The 19,349-nt window shown below is 37.8% G+C and overlaps 1 protein-coding gene across 1 annotated transcript; it reads left to right on the top strand.

Moving 5' to 3' along the window:
* Window positions 1-119: 119 nt before the first annotated feature.
* LOC139174646 (uncharacterized) lies at window positions 120-18,255 on the top strand. Its single transcript, XM_070765133.1, has 2 exons — window positions 120-207; window positions 15,343-18,255. Exon 2 carries the CDS (start codon window positions 15,353-15,355, stop codon window positions 16,340-16,342), a length of 990 nt encoding a protein of 329 aa, XP_070621234.1. The 5' UTR covers window positions 120-207; window positions 15,343-15,352; the 3' UTR covers window positions 16,343-18,255.
* The last annotated feature ends 1,094 nt before the right edge of the window (window positions 18,256-19,349 follow it).

Raw genomic sequence — 19,349 nt, 5'->3', positions numbered from 1 at the left:
GTCTTGGCTACATGCCCCAAACTGTTAAAAGTTTCCTCCCTTTCTAGGAACAGCCCCATAGAATGTGTCATTCTTAAAAATCTATTTAATAGAACACAGGATTGGTTCAGAGGCAGTTCTCAAGTTGTAGAGATAAAAAGAACACAACCAGCCTCTTTGAGAAGAAAGAGTCTTCAAAGAGCCTCTCCTCAATTTGTTGACACGAGGGTAAGTAACTTTTCATTGATTCATGACAATTCAATGGATAAATAAATGCACACATGCCAGCCCCATTAGAGAAGCCACGGGGTTCCTATTTAGGTAAAACACCTCTGCCGTCTTTGCTGGGAAGGAGCGTGTTTCCATTCATGTTATACATCTCTCTTAAGGTGATAAACTGCTTGGCAGAGCAAAGATGATTTTATGGGATAGAGATGAATTCTGGAGGCTATTTTTCCACTTGGAGGACATTGTCTTCTCTTTGCATAACGCAATAGAGCAATAGAGGAAAAACAAGAGGCAGTGAAAGCATCTGAAACTTCTACCCAAGGTGCTCTGCAATTAAGTGCAATCAAAACAGGCACTTCTGTTAAAAAGGCTTTCTGGGTGTCTTTGATCTGGCATATTTTCTTGACTAGCAGCTGCTATATTTGGGAATTCCCGTGCCCGGAGAAGCAGAGACTGTTTTGATAGATAGAGGGGAAGGAGGATGTTCCTGCTGGCCCACCACGTTTGCCTGCACTTTGTTTTTTTGATAGAGCAAAACTCCTCTTAAATGAAAAGCAAATGGAGGAAGAAAAAAAATCACAACATGATGGGATGCAGACATGATTTGTGTTTATATATTTTTTTAAAATTGTGTGTATGTGTGTTTAGAAACCGTCTTGCCAAGATGTTGGGGAAGGATTGTGCAACCTCTCCCCATTCATATATTTTTCTTTAAAAAAAATATTTTTATTAATTTTCTTTAAACACACAAGACAGACAACATTTAACATTTAAAGGAGCTACCATTGCTCCGCTTGTTTTAGAAGTCTAACTAGACCTCTCCAAGTTCCTAAGAGGCCAGTAAGGGGCGTACATAAGTGCACTGATGTGCCTATCGTCCCCTGTCCAATCTTCTTTCCTTATCTCATATATCATACATTTTCTCACCTTTCCTCCAACCTCTCTTCTTTCTTACTTTCTATCATTATGTATATTACTTAATGTCTATTCTCCTTCATATGTATTGTATATTAGACAAAGAATAAAAAAATAAATAAATAAATAGTACAAAAAAATAAAATCTAACTATGGTCAGATCAATACAGGAATACAATTTTTAATATTTGTACATTCTTTTTAAATTTACCTCTGTGTTTCCATTTTTATGTTATAGTTCATATAATTCATATAACTCAAATAAGTTCTCCTGTCTATAAAACATCGTTTTGATAATATGATTAAACTAATTAAAATCAATTAATTAAACAAATAATAAAAAAGCATTTAAAGTCATTAATATTAAAAAATACTATTTTAACTATTACTTTATATCTATTATAACAATATTTTATAATAATTAAAATCACTTATTCAATTTAAAAAATACTCTTAATATATATATTCAATTTTATAAATTCAACTGATTATTCTTATATAATTTTTAAAACTATTTTTTAAAATTCCACCATTTGTACACTTTGTCCCATATTTTATAAAATTCTGTTTCTGCTTGATTGTTCAAGCGTCTTGTCATCATGTCTAATTTCTGCTCTTATTTTTATCAGCAAAACTTCTAATGTTAAAATAAATAATAATGGTGATATTGGACAACCTTGTCTCACTCCTCTTTGTATTGCTAATTTTTCTATTTGTTCACTATTTATTATGATTTTAGCTGATTGTTCAGAGTATATAGCATCTATTATATTAAAGAATTTAGTTCCTACCTCCATCTTATTCAATTGCATTTTCATAATCGAACGCTTTCTTAGCATCTAAAAATATCAGTGACTTTTGTTTGTCTGGATGTTACTCAAAGTATTCTAACGTATTTACTATTGTTCTTAAATTATTTTTTATTTGTCTTCCTGGTAAAAATCCATTTTGGTCTCCATGTATCATGCCATTTATAATGTTTTTAAACCTGTTGGCAAAAATTGATATAAAAATTTTATAATCCACATTTAACAATGAAATTAGTCTATAATTTTCAATTATTTCCTTTTCCATTCCCACTTTATGTATTAAAGTTATTAAAGTTTCTGACCATGTTTTGGGTAGTTTCCCTTCTGCTATTATTTGGTTATATATTTCTAAGATATTTGAGAAAACTGCCGGTATCACATCTGGGCCCGTCGCTTTATTATTTTTCTGATTCTTAATAGATTGTCTTAGTTCTATTTCTGTAATAGATTTTGTTGTGTCGTTGTGTTTAATCTTTGCTGTTGATCTTCAGTTAAAACTGGTAAATCTATAGTCCTTAAGTACTCAAAAATTGAATCTTCTTTTATTTCTTCCCTCTCATATAGTTTCCTATAAAATTTTAATGCTATTTCCTTTTTCCCCTCTGTTCTATGTCTTATTACGCCTTTAGTATCTATTAATTTTTTAATAATTTTATTTTCCCTCTCTTTACTAAGTTTGTATTCCAACCATCTTCCTGGTTTATTTGCATGCTCAAAATATTCCTGTTTTGTTCTCTTTATTTTTTCTACCATTGATTCTTGTTCTATCAACCTTAGTTTATGTTTTATTACTTCTCTCTGGTTTTTAACTTTATCATCATGCTCATCTTTTTGCATTTGCAATTCTAATTTTTTCAATTCTTGCTCTAATTCTTGATAGTGTATTTTTTTCTCTTTGTTTTTTTTTTGCCATGAAGGAAATTGTTAGCCCGCGTATATATGCCTTTGTTGTGTCCCAAAGATTTTGTGAGGTGGTATTGCTGTTTTTGTTTATTTTGGAAAAAACCACTAATTATTTCTCTATCCATTTCTTATACTCAGGATCCTTTACTATATTTCTGTTCATCAACCAATTATTTGTTTTTCCTTTACTTTTCCAATATATAACTAAGGGATTATGGTCGGCCCAGGTATTAGTCTCAATCTCAATATTTCTAATTTTTTCCATTGTGTGTGCTGGGGCCCATGCCATATCAATCCTGGACCAAGTTTTATGCAGGTTAGAATAAAGAGTATATTGTTTATTTTTTAAGTGGTACTCTCGCCATATATCTTTTAATAACAGTTCTGGGTGCATGATTTGTGTGTATATATTTTTTAAAAATTGTGTGTATGTGTGTTTAGAAACCGTCTTGCCAAGATGTTTGGAGAAGGATTGAGCAACCTCTCCCCATTCATATATTTTTCAAAGGGGATAAAATGTTTTGGGGTTTTTTGGTTTATGGAACATAAAATAACAGGCTTGGGAAGAATCTTGGAGATCTTCTAGTTTAACCCTACAATGTTCTGAAATAAAAGTTGGCACTTAGTTTGCATGATTTGGCACAGAGATATGATCAGCAACGGTATTAGGCATGAAAGGGATGCCTGCCTTTATCAATAGGTCTATAGCTTGGACCACATCCACTGAAGGTTTTTTTTCTCTACCTAACACTTTTATCCATTAATTCTCAGGTGATGAAATTGGAGCAAGTTGGTAGCATCTTCTTGCATCATTTGCTATAGTTCTATATTACGAAATTATTCTGTTTCTGACAGCCATGTATGATAGAAGAAGGTAAAGTCTTGACCATTTTGAGATACCTTCTCTCCCATGTACTAGCCACATCCATGGGTGACTATGCTTCATGGTCAATTAATTGATTCATTCATCTATGCCATGGTCTGGCACTCATGAAAAAAATTCATGAGAAAGTACATACCCATTTTTCCTCCTTGCTGTGTGCTGGGAAATAATTTTTATGAAATCAAATTTGGAACTCTTAGTCAGGAAAAACCTCACTACGTGTTTTTTTTCCATTTATTCCACTGAAGATGTAAAGAAATCTCTGGATGCTAAGAAGGATGAGGGGAAGAGAGTGCTCTTAGTGCTCACCCAAATTTGGATCCGATAACAAAGAACTCATAGAACATAGAATAACATGGTTGGAAAGGGTCTTAGAAGCCTTCTAATGCAACCTCTGCTTGTGGCAGGAGATCCTATAGCATTCCAAACAAATTTCTGTCTAGTCTCCCCTTGAAGACCTCCAGTGATAGTTTGGATTTCTCTTTAATAATTTTCCACCCATCATTTCTTGTCCTGTCCTCAAGTGCTTTGGAGAATCGGTTGACCCACCCTGTAATAGTCTCTCAAATAATGGAAGCCTGCTATGACTTCTCTTCTTCTCTTGTTAGACTATACATAACAACTTCCTTGAAAGCAGCATAAGTTGCATTAAATAAACAAATGCCTTCTGTCCCCTGTCCTAATGTTTGTTTTATTTTTTACTAGTACCATGTATATGAATATTATTTTATCTTTACATATCTCCAATATGTACTTGACAAAACAAACAAACAATTACTGTTTAACAGATTAACATAGTTGGAAGGGACGTTGTAGCTTAGTCCAACACCCACCCACCCCCGTTCTAGCAGAAGACCCTACAACATTTCTGACAAATGGTAGTTTAATCTCTTCTTTTTTTATTAATATTGATTGTTTCTTCATTGCTTATTTGACACCTATGACAATCATTGAGTGTTGTACCACATGATTCTTGACAAATGTATCTTTTTCTTTTATGTACGCTGAGAGCATATGCACCAAGACAAATTCCTTGTGTGTCCAATCACACTTGACCAATAAAATTCTATTCTATTCTATTCTTGAAATTTTCAAGTGATGAAGCTCCCACAATGACCGATGGCAACTTCAGTTCCATTGGTTGATTACTCTCACTGTCAGAGAACATTTATCCTTGTTTCTATGTTGAATCTCTCCTTGATCAGTTTCCATCCATTATTCCTTGTCTGGCCTTCAGGTGCTTTGGAAATTAGCTTGATCCCCCTCCTCTCTGTGGCAACTCCTCAAATATTGGTATAGGCAAATATTGGTATAGTAGAGGCTATGAACAGGTTATGAAAAAAATATTTAATTGTCATTGGAATCCATATTTATTTGAGGAGTGGGAGATATATTTTAAACAAAATATTCTAATATTCTTCCCCCCTTTCTTCATAGAATTCATAACAATTTTATAGATTCTAGAAAGTCATCTGTCTTTTGAGAGTATATAAAATTATATAGTCTTACACTCTTCATTTTTAGGTTGACATTTTTCATTTTCCAATTCAGTTATTGAAGTTTAATATTAGAAGATATGATTTCAAAAATCAGGTTAACAGACGAACAGTAAAAAAATTCAGAACACGTTGCCAGAACTTCATGTTACAATTCCATTTATAAAAATGTATAGCTAAATAGCTGGGTTTTTTCTAGAGCAGGTCTGACTTCCTGGACTGACATTCCTTCACTCTGTATGTTGTGCCATGTCATCAGAATGATCTTATTTATTCATTGCTTGTGACACACTTGCCCACATGTTTTCCGGGTAAAGACATCCTGGCCAAAAGATGCAAAATAAATGTGTTACTTTCTTTAAAAAATGACTTTGCACTTTAAAAGAAGAAATTATTCATCAAGTTGTGCAACATAAAGTGTAACATTCCTTCTTCCATCAATTTATATTTCTAGTGAAGTAATCATGGGAATGAAACACTGAGATGAGAGGTTTAAAAGAAAACAAACAAAGAAAAAACCTCTAAAACTGTTTATCACAACACATTAAAGATTACGCAAAATAATATTTTTTCCCAAATCTGTTGCACTTGATTTATCATTCTGATCTGTGAATGAGATGTTCTAACCATAACATTAACGCTTTCCTCCCCTTTTCATTTCCCCTTTCCTCCTGTATCGTTGTGCCTTCCAGGAGTTCAGAGAGAAATTTACAAATGAATAATATAAGCTTACTTACATAAAAATATACACAAGAAGCAAGTATTTAAAACAATGAATTCAGAATTAAAACATACACAGTAAGAAGAAAGCAGCATAAATTGTATTAAATAAACAAATACTGTTCAATGAGCATTCACGCACATGTATGCTATGTATACATATTAGAATACATATGGGAATCTTCTGCTTCAATTAATTCAGAGCAGTTTGTTACACCATCTTGCCATGATTCTTGAAAGAGCTCAGAGCAACATAAGGAATCAGTTTAACAGAGAACATGCAGTTGTGGCAGAGCATAAATTTTGTACAGGAGCCAAAACTCCAAGTCTACTGGAGTTCAGATTTGGAAGGATCACTGAGTACATTTCTTTTTGCTTCTCAAATTGATAAGTGTTGATTAAGACAGGAGCCATCTTCCTCCTCCTCCTTTATAGCTTAACACCAGAAGCAAATGTTAAAAATAGAGAAAAATGTTAAGTAAATGAAAATGTATTGAGCCAATAGTTGATGAAAGAGTTGAGAAGGAGAGTTGACTAGAACTTAAAAGAAAGGCAGGGATCCAGGGATATAAATGGTAAATATGAAAAATACATAAATAAATAAATAAATAAATAAATAAATAAAATAAAAATATTTTTTTCTGGCAGGATCTTTATTGAAGCAGTTTTCCATAATGGTTAATTGCTCTATAATCACTAAGTATTTGACAAGTAGGATCAGAAAGGATAGGATAGGATAATATCCACTGTAACTGCAGAAGATGTGCTAAAAAGTGCTGGAAGGACCAGACCTTCAATATCACACAATTCTTCACATAATAACCCACTGTTTTGGTTGTTTGATCTACTCAGCTTTTTTGTGGGAAAATGTACACAGCTCAAGTCATAATTTCTTTCTGTAAATTCTTTATAAAATAAATTAAATTCTACCGATGTTTCCTTTGGGAATAGGAACAGAGGTGGGATTCAGCCAGTTCACACCGGTTTGCATGAACCATTAGCAGAAATTCTGAGTAGTTGACTGGGCAATACCACCTCTGGCTGGCCTTGCCCCCAGCTGCCCCCACACGGCTCACTCTGCATGGCTGCTTTCCTTGCCCCTGCCCAGTCACTCCTCGCCTCCCCAGCATGGCACACTACATGGTTCCCTGTTTGCGTTGACCACACAGTTCCTGTGGCTTGCCTGCCTTCTAACGCGGTGCCTACGGCCCAATTGTATGGCCTTGATCTACCTGCCTGGGTAGGTTAATAATAATAATAATAAATTTATTGTCATTGTCAAAACAATGAATTGTCATTGGCAACGAAAGTCGTGTGACACCCTAAGACCAGTCTCACCATACATAAAATCAGAATAGGTAAATTTAAAAATAGAATAAAAATAGAATAAAATGTCACACCACTACAAATTCCCCACCCTGAACCACTCAACCATCTACATAACAAACTTAGTAATATTGTCCAACAGTTCCCTTTAGTTCATTGTTAAGTGCGAGTATAGCTCTGGGATAAAAACTATTCAGGAAACGTGTGGTCCGAGTTCTAATTGTTCTGTATCTTCTGCCAGAAGGCAACAGTTCAAAAAGATTGTAAGCAGGATGAGAAGAGTCTTTGAGAATGTTATAGAAACATAGAAACATAGAAGTCTGACGGCAGAAAAAGACCTCATGGTCCATCTAGTCTGCCCTTATACTATTTTCTGTATTTTATCTTAGGATGGATATATGTTTATCCCAGGCATGTTTAAATTCAGTTACTGTGGATTTATCTACCACATCTGCTGGAAGTTTGTTCCAAGGATCTACTACTCTTTCAGTAAAATAATATTTTCTCATGTTGCTTTTGATCTTTCCCCCAACTAACTTCAGATTGTGTCCCCTTGTTCTTGTGTTCACTTTCCTATTAAAAACACTTCCCTCCTGGACCTTATTTAACCCTTTAATATATTTAAATGTTTCGATCATGTCCCCCCTTTTCCTTCTGTCCTCCAGACTATACAGATTGAGTTCATTAAGTCTTTCCTGATACGTTTTATGCTTAAGACCTTCCACCATTGTTGTAGCCCGTCTTTGGACCCGTTCAATTTTGTCAATATCTTTTTGTAGGTGAGGTCTCCAGAACTGAACACAGTATTCCAAATGTGGTCTCACCAGCATTCTATATAGCGGGATCATAATCTCCCTCTTCCTGGTTGTTATACCTCTAGCTATGCAGCCAAGCATCCTACTTGCTTTCCCTACCGCCTGACTGCACTGTTCACCCATTTTGAGACTGTCAGAAATCACTACCCCTAAATCCTTTTCTTTTGAAGTATTTGCCAACACTGAACTGCCAATACAATACTCAGATTGAGTATTCCTTTTCCCCAAGTGCATTATTTTACATTTGGAAACATTAAACTGCAGTTTCCATTGCTTTGACCATTTATCTAGTAAAGCTAAATCATTTACCATATTACAGACGCCTCCAGGAATATCAACCCTATTGCACACTTTAGAGTCATCGGCAAATAGGCAAACCTTCCCTACCAAACCTTCCCCTATGTCACTCACAAATATATTAAAAAGAATAGGACCCAGAACAGATCCTTGTGGCACACCGCTTGTAACCTGACTCTGCTCAGAATACTCGCCATTAACAATAACTCTCTGATGTCTACGCTTCAGCCAGCTGCAAATCCATTGAACTATCCAGGGATTAAGTCCAATCTTCACTAATTTATCTATCAGCTCTTTATGTGGAACCGTATCAAAGGCTTTGCTGAAGTCCAGGTAGGCAATATCCACGGCACCACCTTCATCCAACACCTTTGTGACATAGTCAAAGAAATCAATGAGATTAGTCTGACATGATTTGCCTTCAGTAAAGCCATGCTGATTTGGGTCTAATAAGTTATTGTTTTTTAGGTGCTGATTTATCCTCTTTTTGAGTAGAGTCTCCATCATTTTAACTACAACTGATGTCAAGCTAACTGGCCTGTAGTTACCAGCTTCTTCTCTACTGCCCTTCTTGTGAATATGCACAACACTGGCCATTCTCCAATCCTCGGGAACTTCTCCTGTTAACAAGGATTGGTTAAACAAATCAGTCAGGGGGGTAGCAATGACAGATCTGAGTTCTTTAAGAACTCTGGGGTGGATGCCATCTGGACCCATTGCCTTATTTATCTTTAATCGTTCAAGTTCTTCTAAGACATCGGCTTCTAAGATCACTGGAGCTGAATCCGTACAGCTGTAAGCAATGCTATATCCCTCTATAGTATTATTTTGTAAGGTGTCTTTTGAGAAAACTGAACAGAAGTAGCTATTGAAATGGTCAGCGATCTCCTTATTCCCATTAATGCATGTATTATTCCCGGTACTAAGCTTCGTGATGCCGCAGTTTTTCTTCTTCTTATCATTAATATATCTGAAGAAGGTTTTATCCCCCTTCTTTACAGATTTGGCAATTTCTTCCTCTTTTGAGGCTTTAGCAGCATATATTATCTGTTTCGCCTCCTTCTGTCTCATTTTATATACTTCCCTATCAGCTATACTTCCAGACTCTTTATACCTCCTATAGGCAGCCTTTTTTTCATTGACTATAGCCCTTACATCATTGCTAAACCATAGCGGTTTCTTCTTCCTTTTACCTTTAGTTATTTGTCTTACATACAGTCCAGTGGCTTTTAAGATGGCCTTTTTTAATACAGTCCACTGGATGCTCGCTCCTGCCATTTTATCCCTCCCCTTTAATTCATTATCTAAATATTCTCCCATTGCATTAAAATTTGTTTTTCTGAAATCCAATACTTTGGTTGCATTATAGGATTGCTCACAATGAGTTTTTACATCAAACCACAAACATAGATGGTCACTGCAACCTAAATTTTCTCCCACCTTGACATCTGAAACCCAATTCCCATTCGTAAAAACTAAATCTAGAATATTCTCCCCTCTAGTTGGTGTCTTAACCAGCTGTGCCAGAGCTGCTCCTGTAAAGGCCTCTACTATATTCTTACTTTTGCATGTAAGGGCACTGGGGATATTCCAGTCAACATCAGGCATGTTGAAATCACCCATAACCACAATATCTCCCTTTAGTGCCATTTGGGTAATTTCATCCACCATCTTGTTGTCATATTCCTCGGATTGCCCTGGAGGCCTATAGATCACCCCAATTCTAATGACAGAACCTTCTTTATTTTGCATGCAAATCCAGAGAGTCTCTAGATCTTGACACGTATTTTGAATTAGTGTTGTTTTTAGACTTTCTTTAATATAAATGGCTACTCCACCTCCCCTTCTCTCTATTCTATCCTTCCTATACAGTGTATATCCTGGTATGGATATTTCCCATTCATTAGAATCCTTAAACCATGTCTCAGTTATGGCAACCAGGTCCAAATTATCTCTAGATATTATGGCCATTAATTCACAGAGCTTGTTGCTCAAGCTTCGAGCATTTGTGCACATTACCCGAAGAACATTATTTTCGTTATTAGTTTGCCCCTTATCATCAACAACTACATCTATATTATTTGCAGCTCCCTTTTCATAAGCTTCCAAAAACTGCTTTATCCTCATTGGTCGGGGACAGAAATCACCCACATCAGTTACATCTCTGTCCCCTTTACCTAGTTTAAATGCCTGTCCAAAAAAGTTCTGAATTCCTCACCTTATGCACCTTCCTAGAACAGCGAGATGTGAAGATGTCATCCAGGGCGGGTAGTTGGAGCCCAATGATGTTCTGGGCAGTTTTAATAGTTCTCTCTAGAGATTTTTTGTTCGCTACAGAGCTGCTCCCATACCAAGCTAGAATGCCGTATGTCAAGACACTCTCAATGGTGCTGCGATAGTAGGACAACAGTAGATACTGTGATAAATTTATTTTACTGAGCATTCTCAAGAAGTACAGCCCCTTTTGTGCCTTCTTCACAAGCATGTTAGCATTCATAGTCCATGAGAGGTCCTCTGAGATATAAGTGCCCAGAAATAGGTTAGCTTGTGATTTGCAGCCTAGCTACCTACCACCCCATCCCCACCTGCCTTCCCTACTCTCTTCCATGTGACCTACTGCCCCACCATGCTTCCCTGCCTTTCCCAAGGCCTTCCCACATGCCCCATGGCCTGGCTAGCTTGCCTGCCTTCCCTGTGGCCTTCATCTCCATCTTTTCTGTTCCCCACTTCTCTTCCTCTCTTTGTGGGCAGAAGAGTTTTCCCCACCTACCACCACCCAGATGCCCTCACTTTCCCCAAATTCCCCAAGCAATTCTTTGCCTACCTGATTCTAGTTTCTCACCATAGTGCAGCCCCAGGCCATGACATGGAACTTTCCCCATCCACCACCGCCCAGATGCCCTTGCGTTTCCCAAGCATTTCTTTGCCTATCTGATGTCCTGCTCCATCGCATTTCTTGCCATCGTGTGCAGGGAAACTAAGGTTTGCATGGGGCTAAAAAAAAGGTTCAACCAATCAATTCCAACTTCTTATGAAATAAAAAGATCTTGCAAAGTTGGAATTGATTGATTGAGCCTGTCTTGTGAGCCAGGGGTAGTTGCCAGTGCTAGGATTGCCACTCAGGGGATGCAGCCAGGCTCCAAAGTTAAAAGCACCATTAAAAGGAGAAATAGTGAATTCTGTAACCGGAAAAACTATGAATGAAAACAATGTACTCCAGTTAAATTAGAAGTGGTTCTTTGTGAAGGATCTATGAAAAATTTGCAATAAGGCCCCAGAGAAAAAATAAAGCAGAAAGATTTAATTAAAGCAGAAGAGAAGTAATGGTTAGACATCCACTAACAGACTGGTTTGAAAATGCCTTTTAAATGTGTTTTCAATTGTAGGATTGGAAATATTTCCTTGACTGTATGCTTTAATGTTCATTATAAGCAGAGATGTATTCTTCACACTTCAATGCATTTTGCAAAAATCATTGTAGCAAACTGAATACCACTGTAGAACATGATTTCTCACCAAAATGCAATTTAATAGAGAGCAAAGTAATATTTTTTCACAAGCAAGAAAAAAATGTATAGAATAGGTGGTGCCTGGTTCAACTGGAAGTAACTGTGAGATGGATTTTTGAGATGGAAACTTATCAAACATTCCCAACCTAGAAATAAGAAGAAATTTCCTGACAGTGAGAACAATTAAGGGGCGTGCATAAGCGCACCATTGTACCTACCGTCTCTGTCCTATTGCTCTCTTGTCTTCTATCATTACTTTTCATCCTTACTTTTCTAATGTTTTATTTATACAAATTACCATACTATAATTGTTTGACAAATATATATAAATAAAAAAAAATAAAAAAAATAAATTAATCAGAGAAATTGGATGCTTTCAGAAATTGTGGGTGACCACCATCACTGGAGGTTTTTAAGAAGAAATTTGTCCATAATAGTCTAGGCTCACATTCTTCAGCAGGGGTTGGACTAGAAAACTCCAAGATCCATTCCAACTTTATTATTCTTTATAAATATTTGCACCCAGTCTTATCAAGAAAATTGTGATAAACAATATTGGGAAAGGTACATCAGGTCATCTGATAGCAAAATCTCATCTTTTTGGCCAATGTCAAGGGAAAGATGACTTCCTCACTCACCATAACATGCAAGATGGCACAAGGAGTGACTAGGAGGGGTAGGGGTGAGGAGTGGACAGGTGAGGTGCCCCTCTATTGGAGTGACATTGAGTTGGCCACACCCACCCAGTCATGATGGGAAATAAAGACCATGTTGGTCCGCCATCTGATATAGCCTTCTCCATTATGGTCAAATGTTCTGTATTAAATTTGCAGACTAGTTTAAAGTGTTATGGAGGATAATGGGAAGTCTTTGTTTGAAAAGGAACCTGGTGACAGCTTAGAGTAAGTCTCCCTATTTTCCTTGGCAAGGTTTTCAGAAGTGATTTATCCTTGCCATTCTTATTCTACGGATTGATAGGCCCAAGGTCATCTAGCTGGGTTTGTTTAATCTTGCAGTTTGAACTCTTACATTTCTATTGAATCTTGGGCTGTTGGCAAAAGCATACAGTATGTGTTACATTGAAGTAGATGTAAGGATTGTGCTGTAGGAAGCGAGCTCCCCTCCTACAAGAATAAAATATTTAAGAATTAGATTTATCTGAGCTTTTATTTTTTGCCCCAGTTGTGTAACTACCTAATCTTTTTTGCAAATTTCATGTGTAAAGCTAATTGATTAAGGAGACAAGAGGATTTATAATTTCTCTTGACTGCTCATTCTACAAGCTGTCTGCCAAGAATAATTTGGGGGAAAACACTGCTCTCCTTGGTGTCTATACAGATTCTCAGTCCTTCTCAGTCATGGTTGCCCCAAAGTTGCTTTTCCAAGTCCATCTTCATTTAACCCTGGTATTCTCCTCCCATTTACTATACACTTGTTACCCTCCGGGTCCTTTTAGACCCGGAGTATAAAAAGGTTGGTTCTAGCTCCTGGAATGGTCTTTTTGATTCCTTTTTTCACTAGTATACTAATTTGAACATTTCTGAATACAATGAAATGAAAATTGAAGTGAAAAAATAATGCTTATTTGTTTATTTTGCTTATCAAACCCTGCCCCCTCTTTTTCTGAAATTGTGTTCATTTTCATCTAGATTAGGTTGCAAAATCTGACTTTTTTGACCATCTTTGGTATTGGCAAACTAATTTGAACATTTCTGAACACAATGATATGAAAATTGAAAAGAAAAAAAATGATGCTTATTTGTTTATTTTGCTCAGAAAAGCCCCCCCCAGCTGTGTGCACTTTTTTCAATTTATAGATAGAATAGTCTGCCAAAACAGAATTTTTTGATCATCTTTGGCATTGGCATACTAATTTGAACATTTCTGAACATAATAAAATGGAAAAAAAAATGTTTTGAACACTTGTAGTCCTCTGGGTGATATGTGACCCGGAGTAAAAAAGGTTGGTTCTAGCTACTGGAATGGTTTTTTTGAATAGTTTTTTCCACTAGTATAGTAATTTGAACATTTCTGAACACAATGAAATGAAAATTGAAGTGAAAAAAATAATGCTTATTTGTTTATTTTTTTCATAAAAGCTCGCCCCCCCCATATTTGTGCAATTTTGTTCATTTTTATCTCGATTAGCCTGCAAACTCAGAACCTTTTGACCATCTTTGGCATTGGCATACTAATTTGAACATTCTGAACATAATGAAATGAAAATTGAAATGAGAAAAATTGATGTTCGCAAAGGTTATACACTTGTGCTCCTCCGGGTCCTTTTAGACCCGAAGTATAAAAAGGTTGGTTCTAGCTCCTGGACTGGTTTTTTTTTAATATTGTTTTCACTAGTACTAATTTGAATATCCCTGATCACAAACAAATGAAAAATGAAATTTAAAAAAAATGGATTTTGCATGCTAATCTATCTATAAATTGAAATAATTGCACACGGACAGGGGGGCAGGCTTTCTCAGCAAAATAAACTATTAAGCATTCGTTTTTTCACTTCAATTTTCATTTCATTGTGTTCAGAAATGTTCAAATTAGTATTTCAATGCCAAAGATGGTCAAAAAAGTAAAATTTTGCAGACTAATCTAGATGAAAACGAACCAAATTTCACAAAAATGGGGGGCGGGATTTGATGAGCAAAATAAACAAATAAGCATTATTTCTTTCACTTCAATTTTCATTTCACTGTGTTCAGAAATATTCAAAATAGTATACTAGTGAAAAAAGTATTCAAAAAAACCATTCCATTAGCTGGAAACAACCTTTTTTATACTCCAGGTCTAAAAGGACCCAGAAGGTAAGATTGGTAACTTTTGTTGCCCAGCAAAAACTATACAACCCCCCCCCCCCAAACCCCACCAACCTTAGAAAGAACCCCTCAAATGAGGAAAAGTCATGGAATTTCAAGTTTCAGATATGCAGGGAAAATTTTTTACAGGACCTCAAACTTCATTTCGGGTCCTTTTAGACCCTAGGAGACTACCAGGGTTAAAATACACTCTTTTGAAGACAACAAAGTCCACATTTTGGACAGAGAAGATCACTGGATTAAAAAAGGAGTTTAAAAGTCCATTTATGTCAAAATTGAACAGCCCTCTCTGGGAGTGGGGGGATATGACATCATCTATCTCCAATCTACCAGACATTATCTCCAATCTACACAACCTTCTTAGAATTTGTACAACAACAAATTTTAAGAAGGCTCCACACCAATTTGTACTGCTCAGGAGATTCTAATGACACAGATAATACTTCCATACCCCACCATCCAGTCAGAGCTGAAAAGCTTCTTGGATGAGAAGTGAAATATCTTCAAAGAAAAAACCAAAAGTTCAGTCGCCTCTTGAAAAAGCACTGTTGGGACTGCTCTCTTTGATAAATTTGTATCATTTGAGTCATACATGCATGTCTCTCAAACTTGATGTCTTCCCCATTTTATCTTGCAGAACTGTCGTCATGGGAAAATTCCTGTTGACCTGCTCAATTGTGATTCTCTTCATTTTGCTCCAGACTGGGGAACTTGTCTCCGCTAGAAGAGGATACACCCGCCGTCAAAATATAAGACGCTCAGAGTCAAAGAGATCTTCTAACACATGGAATCGTCATGTGAATAATGACAACTCACATCGATCCAACTCCCGAAGCGCTTCACCTTCTGCATGGGACAGGTCTCAAAATTCATTCCCCTTCGGAGAACCAACAAATTATCAATCACATTTGAGCAACCTCCAAAATCATCAACGATCTTCGTCCAACCGTAAAAAACCAGAAAATCTTCCATCAGATTTGGACATGATCCCAAACGCACTATTTCCTCCATGGGACAGTCTTCAAAAACCAGGAAATCATCCACGATCTGTGGTCAAACCTGAAATTCCTGAGTCTTTCTCACACCAACTATATAACCACCAAGATCCTCAATTGGGACAGAATAAGCGCAAAACTAAACGGACAAAGTCGAAGGATAAGATTGAAGCTGCAAGTGAGATTGCAGATCGTATTAAAGACTTTTATCCTTTGTTCAGTTCTTCAGAAGGAGGCAATTCCAGATCTCATGACGGCAACCCAGAGGACTCAAAGCCAAAGGGTGATGAAGTGAAATATGTAGTGAGGGAAACTGTTAGAAATGCTCCAGTGGAAGACCCCGAGAGCTACATCTTAGGCAGCGCCATAGCCAAGATGGATTTTCGTTTTAATGATAGTGAGGAAAAACGGTGGAATGAAAACCATCACCGTTTTGCCACCCATGTTTACCACCCAAACTTTATCCAGCCAATTTCAAGACAAAGAGTAGCTTTGGCTAATAGTCTTGGAAGAGCCAGTGGACACAATCCCCAAAACAATGCTGTGTCTGATTTGCATTTCTCTTTTGAGAATGCTTTGTTTCTCATTCATCCTTTTTCCATTTCAATCATTACCTTAATCACTCCTTTCCTGATCTTCTAAGGGCTATGATTCCTAAGTCTCTTCCATGGTTGCTATTAACTTATCTCAAGTCTGGAATATTTCTCTATCCAGCAAGAATTTAGTTATGGTTTATGTTGTCTGGAGACTGCATCAGATGCAAAGAAATGCAATACATAGGCTATTTGTGAATGAATTCCAGTTGCCATCATGAATCAGTCTAAAGTGATTCCTTTTTTGAATTTGTCAAGTATAAGAAGGAGACGGTAGAAAATCCCCCTATTCCTGTAGCCTCAATCCTTTAGTGGACTCTGCTCAGATTTCAGGAAATATTTTGGCAGTTCACATGATGGTAACAATTGTTTTTGAGAAGGAGGGAGGGAAGGAAAGAAGGAAGGAGACTTCTGAGATTATTTAAAATGAATACATCAAGATTTGAAGATAAGGTTCCAATCAAACACTCCTTTTGGGGGAAGAAAGCACCTTGGGACAACCAAAGATTGTCCTATGATTGTCCCAAGTTGCTTTTCTTCCCTCAAAAGGCAACTGAGCAACTGTTTTTCTTTCCTTTAAAAATATTTAATTCTAACCCAAGAAGCTTCTTGGATGAAAAGCAAAATGTTTTCAAAGAAAAAAACCCAGGAAAGTCCAGTTGCCTTTTAGAAAAAAGCACCTCGGAGTTTAAGTTCTAATTCTATCTTTAGTATTCTTTTCTGCCATGCAGTATTGATTGTCACAAATCAGAAACGGACAGAGACCTGGCTCAGAATGAAATTATTCCAAATTCAAGAGCCATTTAATTACAATCAATTATCAATCCAAGAAATGCATAAATATGTAAATAAATAAATTTGGGCTCCTCAATGCTAGAATAGGCAGTTGAGATCAGGATTAATGTGCTTCTTCTCTTGAAACAAAGGAGGCAGTTGGGTTTATTCCATTTTCCTTCCTGCCCTAGGATTCTCAAAAGAAGTTTCTTTGAGAAAGCTTGGCGGAACTTCTGAAGGATTCCCATCATGAAAAACTGCCTTCTTTAAATAAAATGTGAAGTTGAAGAATTTTTTTTAATCAATCCTTCATAGCAGAGGTGAGTTCTGGCTTACCTCGCTGCCAGTTCACTTCCTCATGCACCATATGGTACACATATGTTGCGCACCATGTGAACCCACCATGTGTGATGTGCACGCTTTCTCCACATGCATCCAGAGTGCCAGAAACCCCCCAAAAGAGCTTCTGCTTTGCGCGGAAGTGAAAAACAAGATGGCACCACCTGTGAGGGAGCTGATTCAGGGGGCGGGGTACCTAGCCATCCCTCGCTGGTTTGGCGAGTGGTGGGAAATTCTCGCTACCAGTTCTATAGAACTAATCCGAATTGGCAGGAACCCACCTCTGCTTCATAGTAATGTGTTGATAAGCCCTTCTTCAACATCCTTGCTTTACTTCTTCTTTCAGTAGCTGTGGTTAAGCTAGAAAGACTAATGAGTCAACAAAATCCTTCTGTTATCTCTCTTATGATTTGTTTCTACATGTTGTGAGCCGCCCCGAGTCTTCGGAGAGGGGCGGCATACAAATCCAAGTAATAAATAAATAATAAATAAATTTGGATCTTGCCTTAATTCACCTGTAAAACGTCAGAAAGATAATTTCAAGAGAGCTTTAGCATCTTTAGCATCTTAGTTAAGAACTGAGAAATCCTGAAGCTACCATATTTTTCGGAGTACAGTGATCCCCCGCTCGTTGCGAGGGTTCCGTTCCAGGAGCCCCCGCAACGAGCGGGTTTTCGCGAAGTAGCGATGCGGAAGTAAAAACACCATCTGCGCATGTGCAGACGGTGTTTTTACTCCCACAGCGCTAGCGAGGAGCCGAAGATTGGGGGCGGCGCGGCTGTTTGCCGCCGGCATGGGGGGCTTCCTAGCAGCCCCCCAAACCCAGGTTGGGGGTCCGGGGGGCGCTGTCTCTCGGCGCTTTCGAGCTGAGTCCGGGAGCGAATTCGCTCCCGGACTCGGCTCGAAAGCGCCGAGAGACAGCGTGGACAGGCCCGTTCCTTGGCGCTGTCTCTCGGCGCTTTCGAGCCGAGTCTGGGAGCGAACTCGCTCCCGGACTCGGCTCGAAAGCGCCGAGAGACAGCGTGGACAGGCCCGTTCCTTGGCGCTGTCTCTCGGCGCTTTCGAGCCGAGTCCGGGAGCCAACTCGCTCCCGGACTCGGCTCGAAAGCGCCGAGAGACAGCGTGGACAGGCCGTTCCTTGGCGCTGTCTCTCGGCGCTTTCGAGCTGAGTCCGGGAGCGAATTCGCTTCAGGACTCAGCTCGAAAGCGGCGAGAATGAACGGCGTGGGCGGGCGAAGGGCGGGCGGCAGCGAGGAGTTTGCGTGGGCGGTGGGGAAACTCCTCGCTGACGCCAGCAAGAGGGGGAAGACCCAGGAAAGCCACCCAGCAGCTGATCTCCCGGTTGCCATCTACGCATGCGTGCCCATAGAAAAAACGCACGCATGCGTAGATGGTATTTTGACTTCCGGGTTGAAAAATCGCGAAGTACCCTGTTCGCAATGGTTGGGGACGCAATAAACGGGGGATCACTGTATAAGATGCACCTTAGATTTGGGAAAAGAAAATAGGGTGAAAAAATCTACCTACCAGGTATTCATCTGGCTAGCATCCTTACTCTTGTCAGCTTCAGCACATTATTTTATCCCTCTTCTTCGGAGGGAGCAGCAATGAAAAAATCCTGCAAGCTCTGAAGATCGTTAGTACCTTGTTAGGGCAGAAGAAAAAAAACCTTCTGAAAATGCTTTCAAAAAGTGACATTTACAGTGTAAGATGCACTCAAATGTTTAGCCTCTTTTAAGGGAGAAATAGATTCTTCTTATACTCAGAAAATACTGTAATTTGGAAATAATACAGCATTTGTGTTTCTGTTTAATTTTCCTTATTTTTTTGTAAAGTTTTTTTTCTCCACAATTTCCACATATATATATATATATATCAATGCATATACCTTAAAATATATCATTAACAGAGTTATATATTTTTAATCAATTGGTAATGTGTAT

This window comes from Erythrolamprus reginae, chromosome 12 (genome assembly GCF_031021105.1).
Source record: "Erythrolamprus reginae isolate rEryReg1 chromosome 12, rEryReg1.hap1, whole genome shotgun sequence".
Classification (NCBI taxonomy): domain Eukaryota; kingdom Metazoa; phylum Chordata; class Lepidosauria; order Squamata; family Dipsadidae; genus Erythrolamprus; species Erythrolamprus reginae.
The sequence above is the reverse complement of the archived record's forward strand: the minus strand, read 5'-3'. Positions and strand labels throughout refer to the sequence as shown.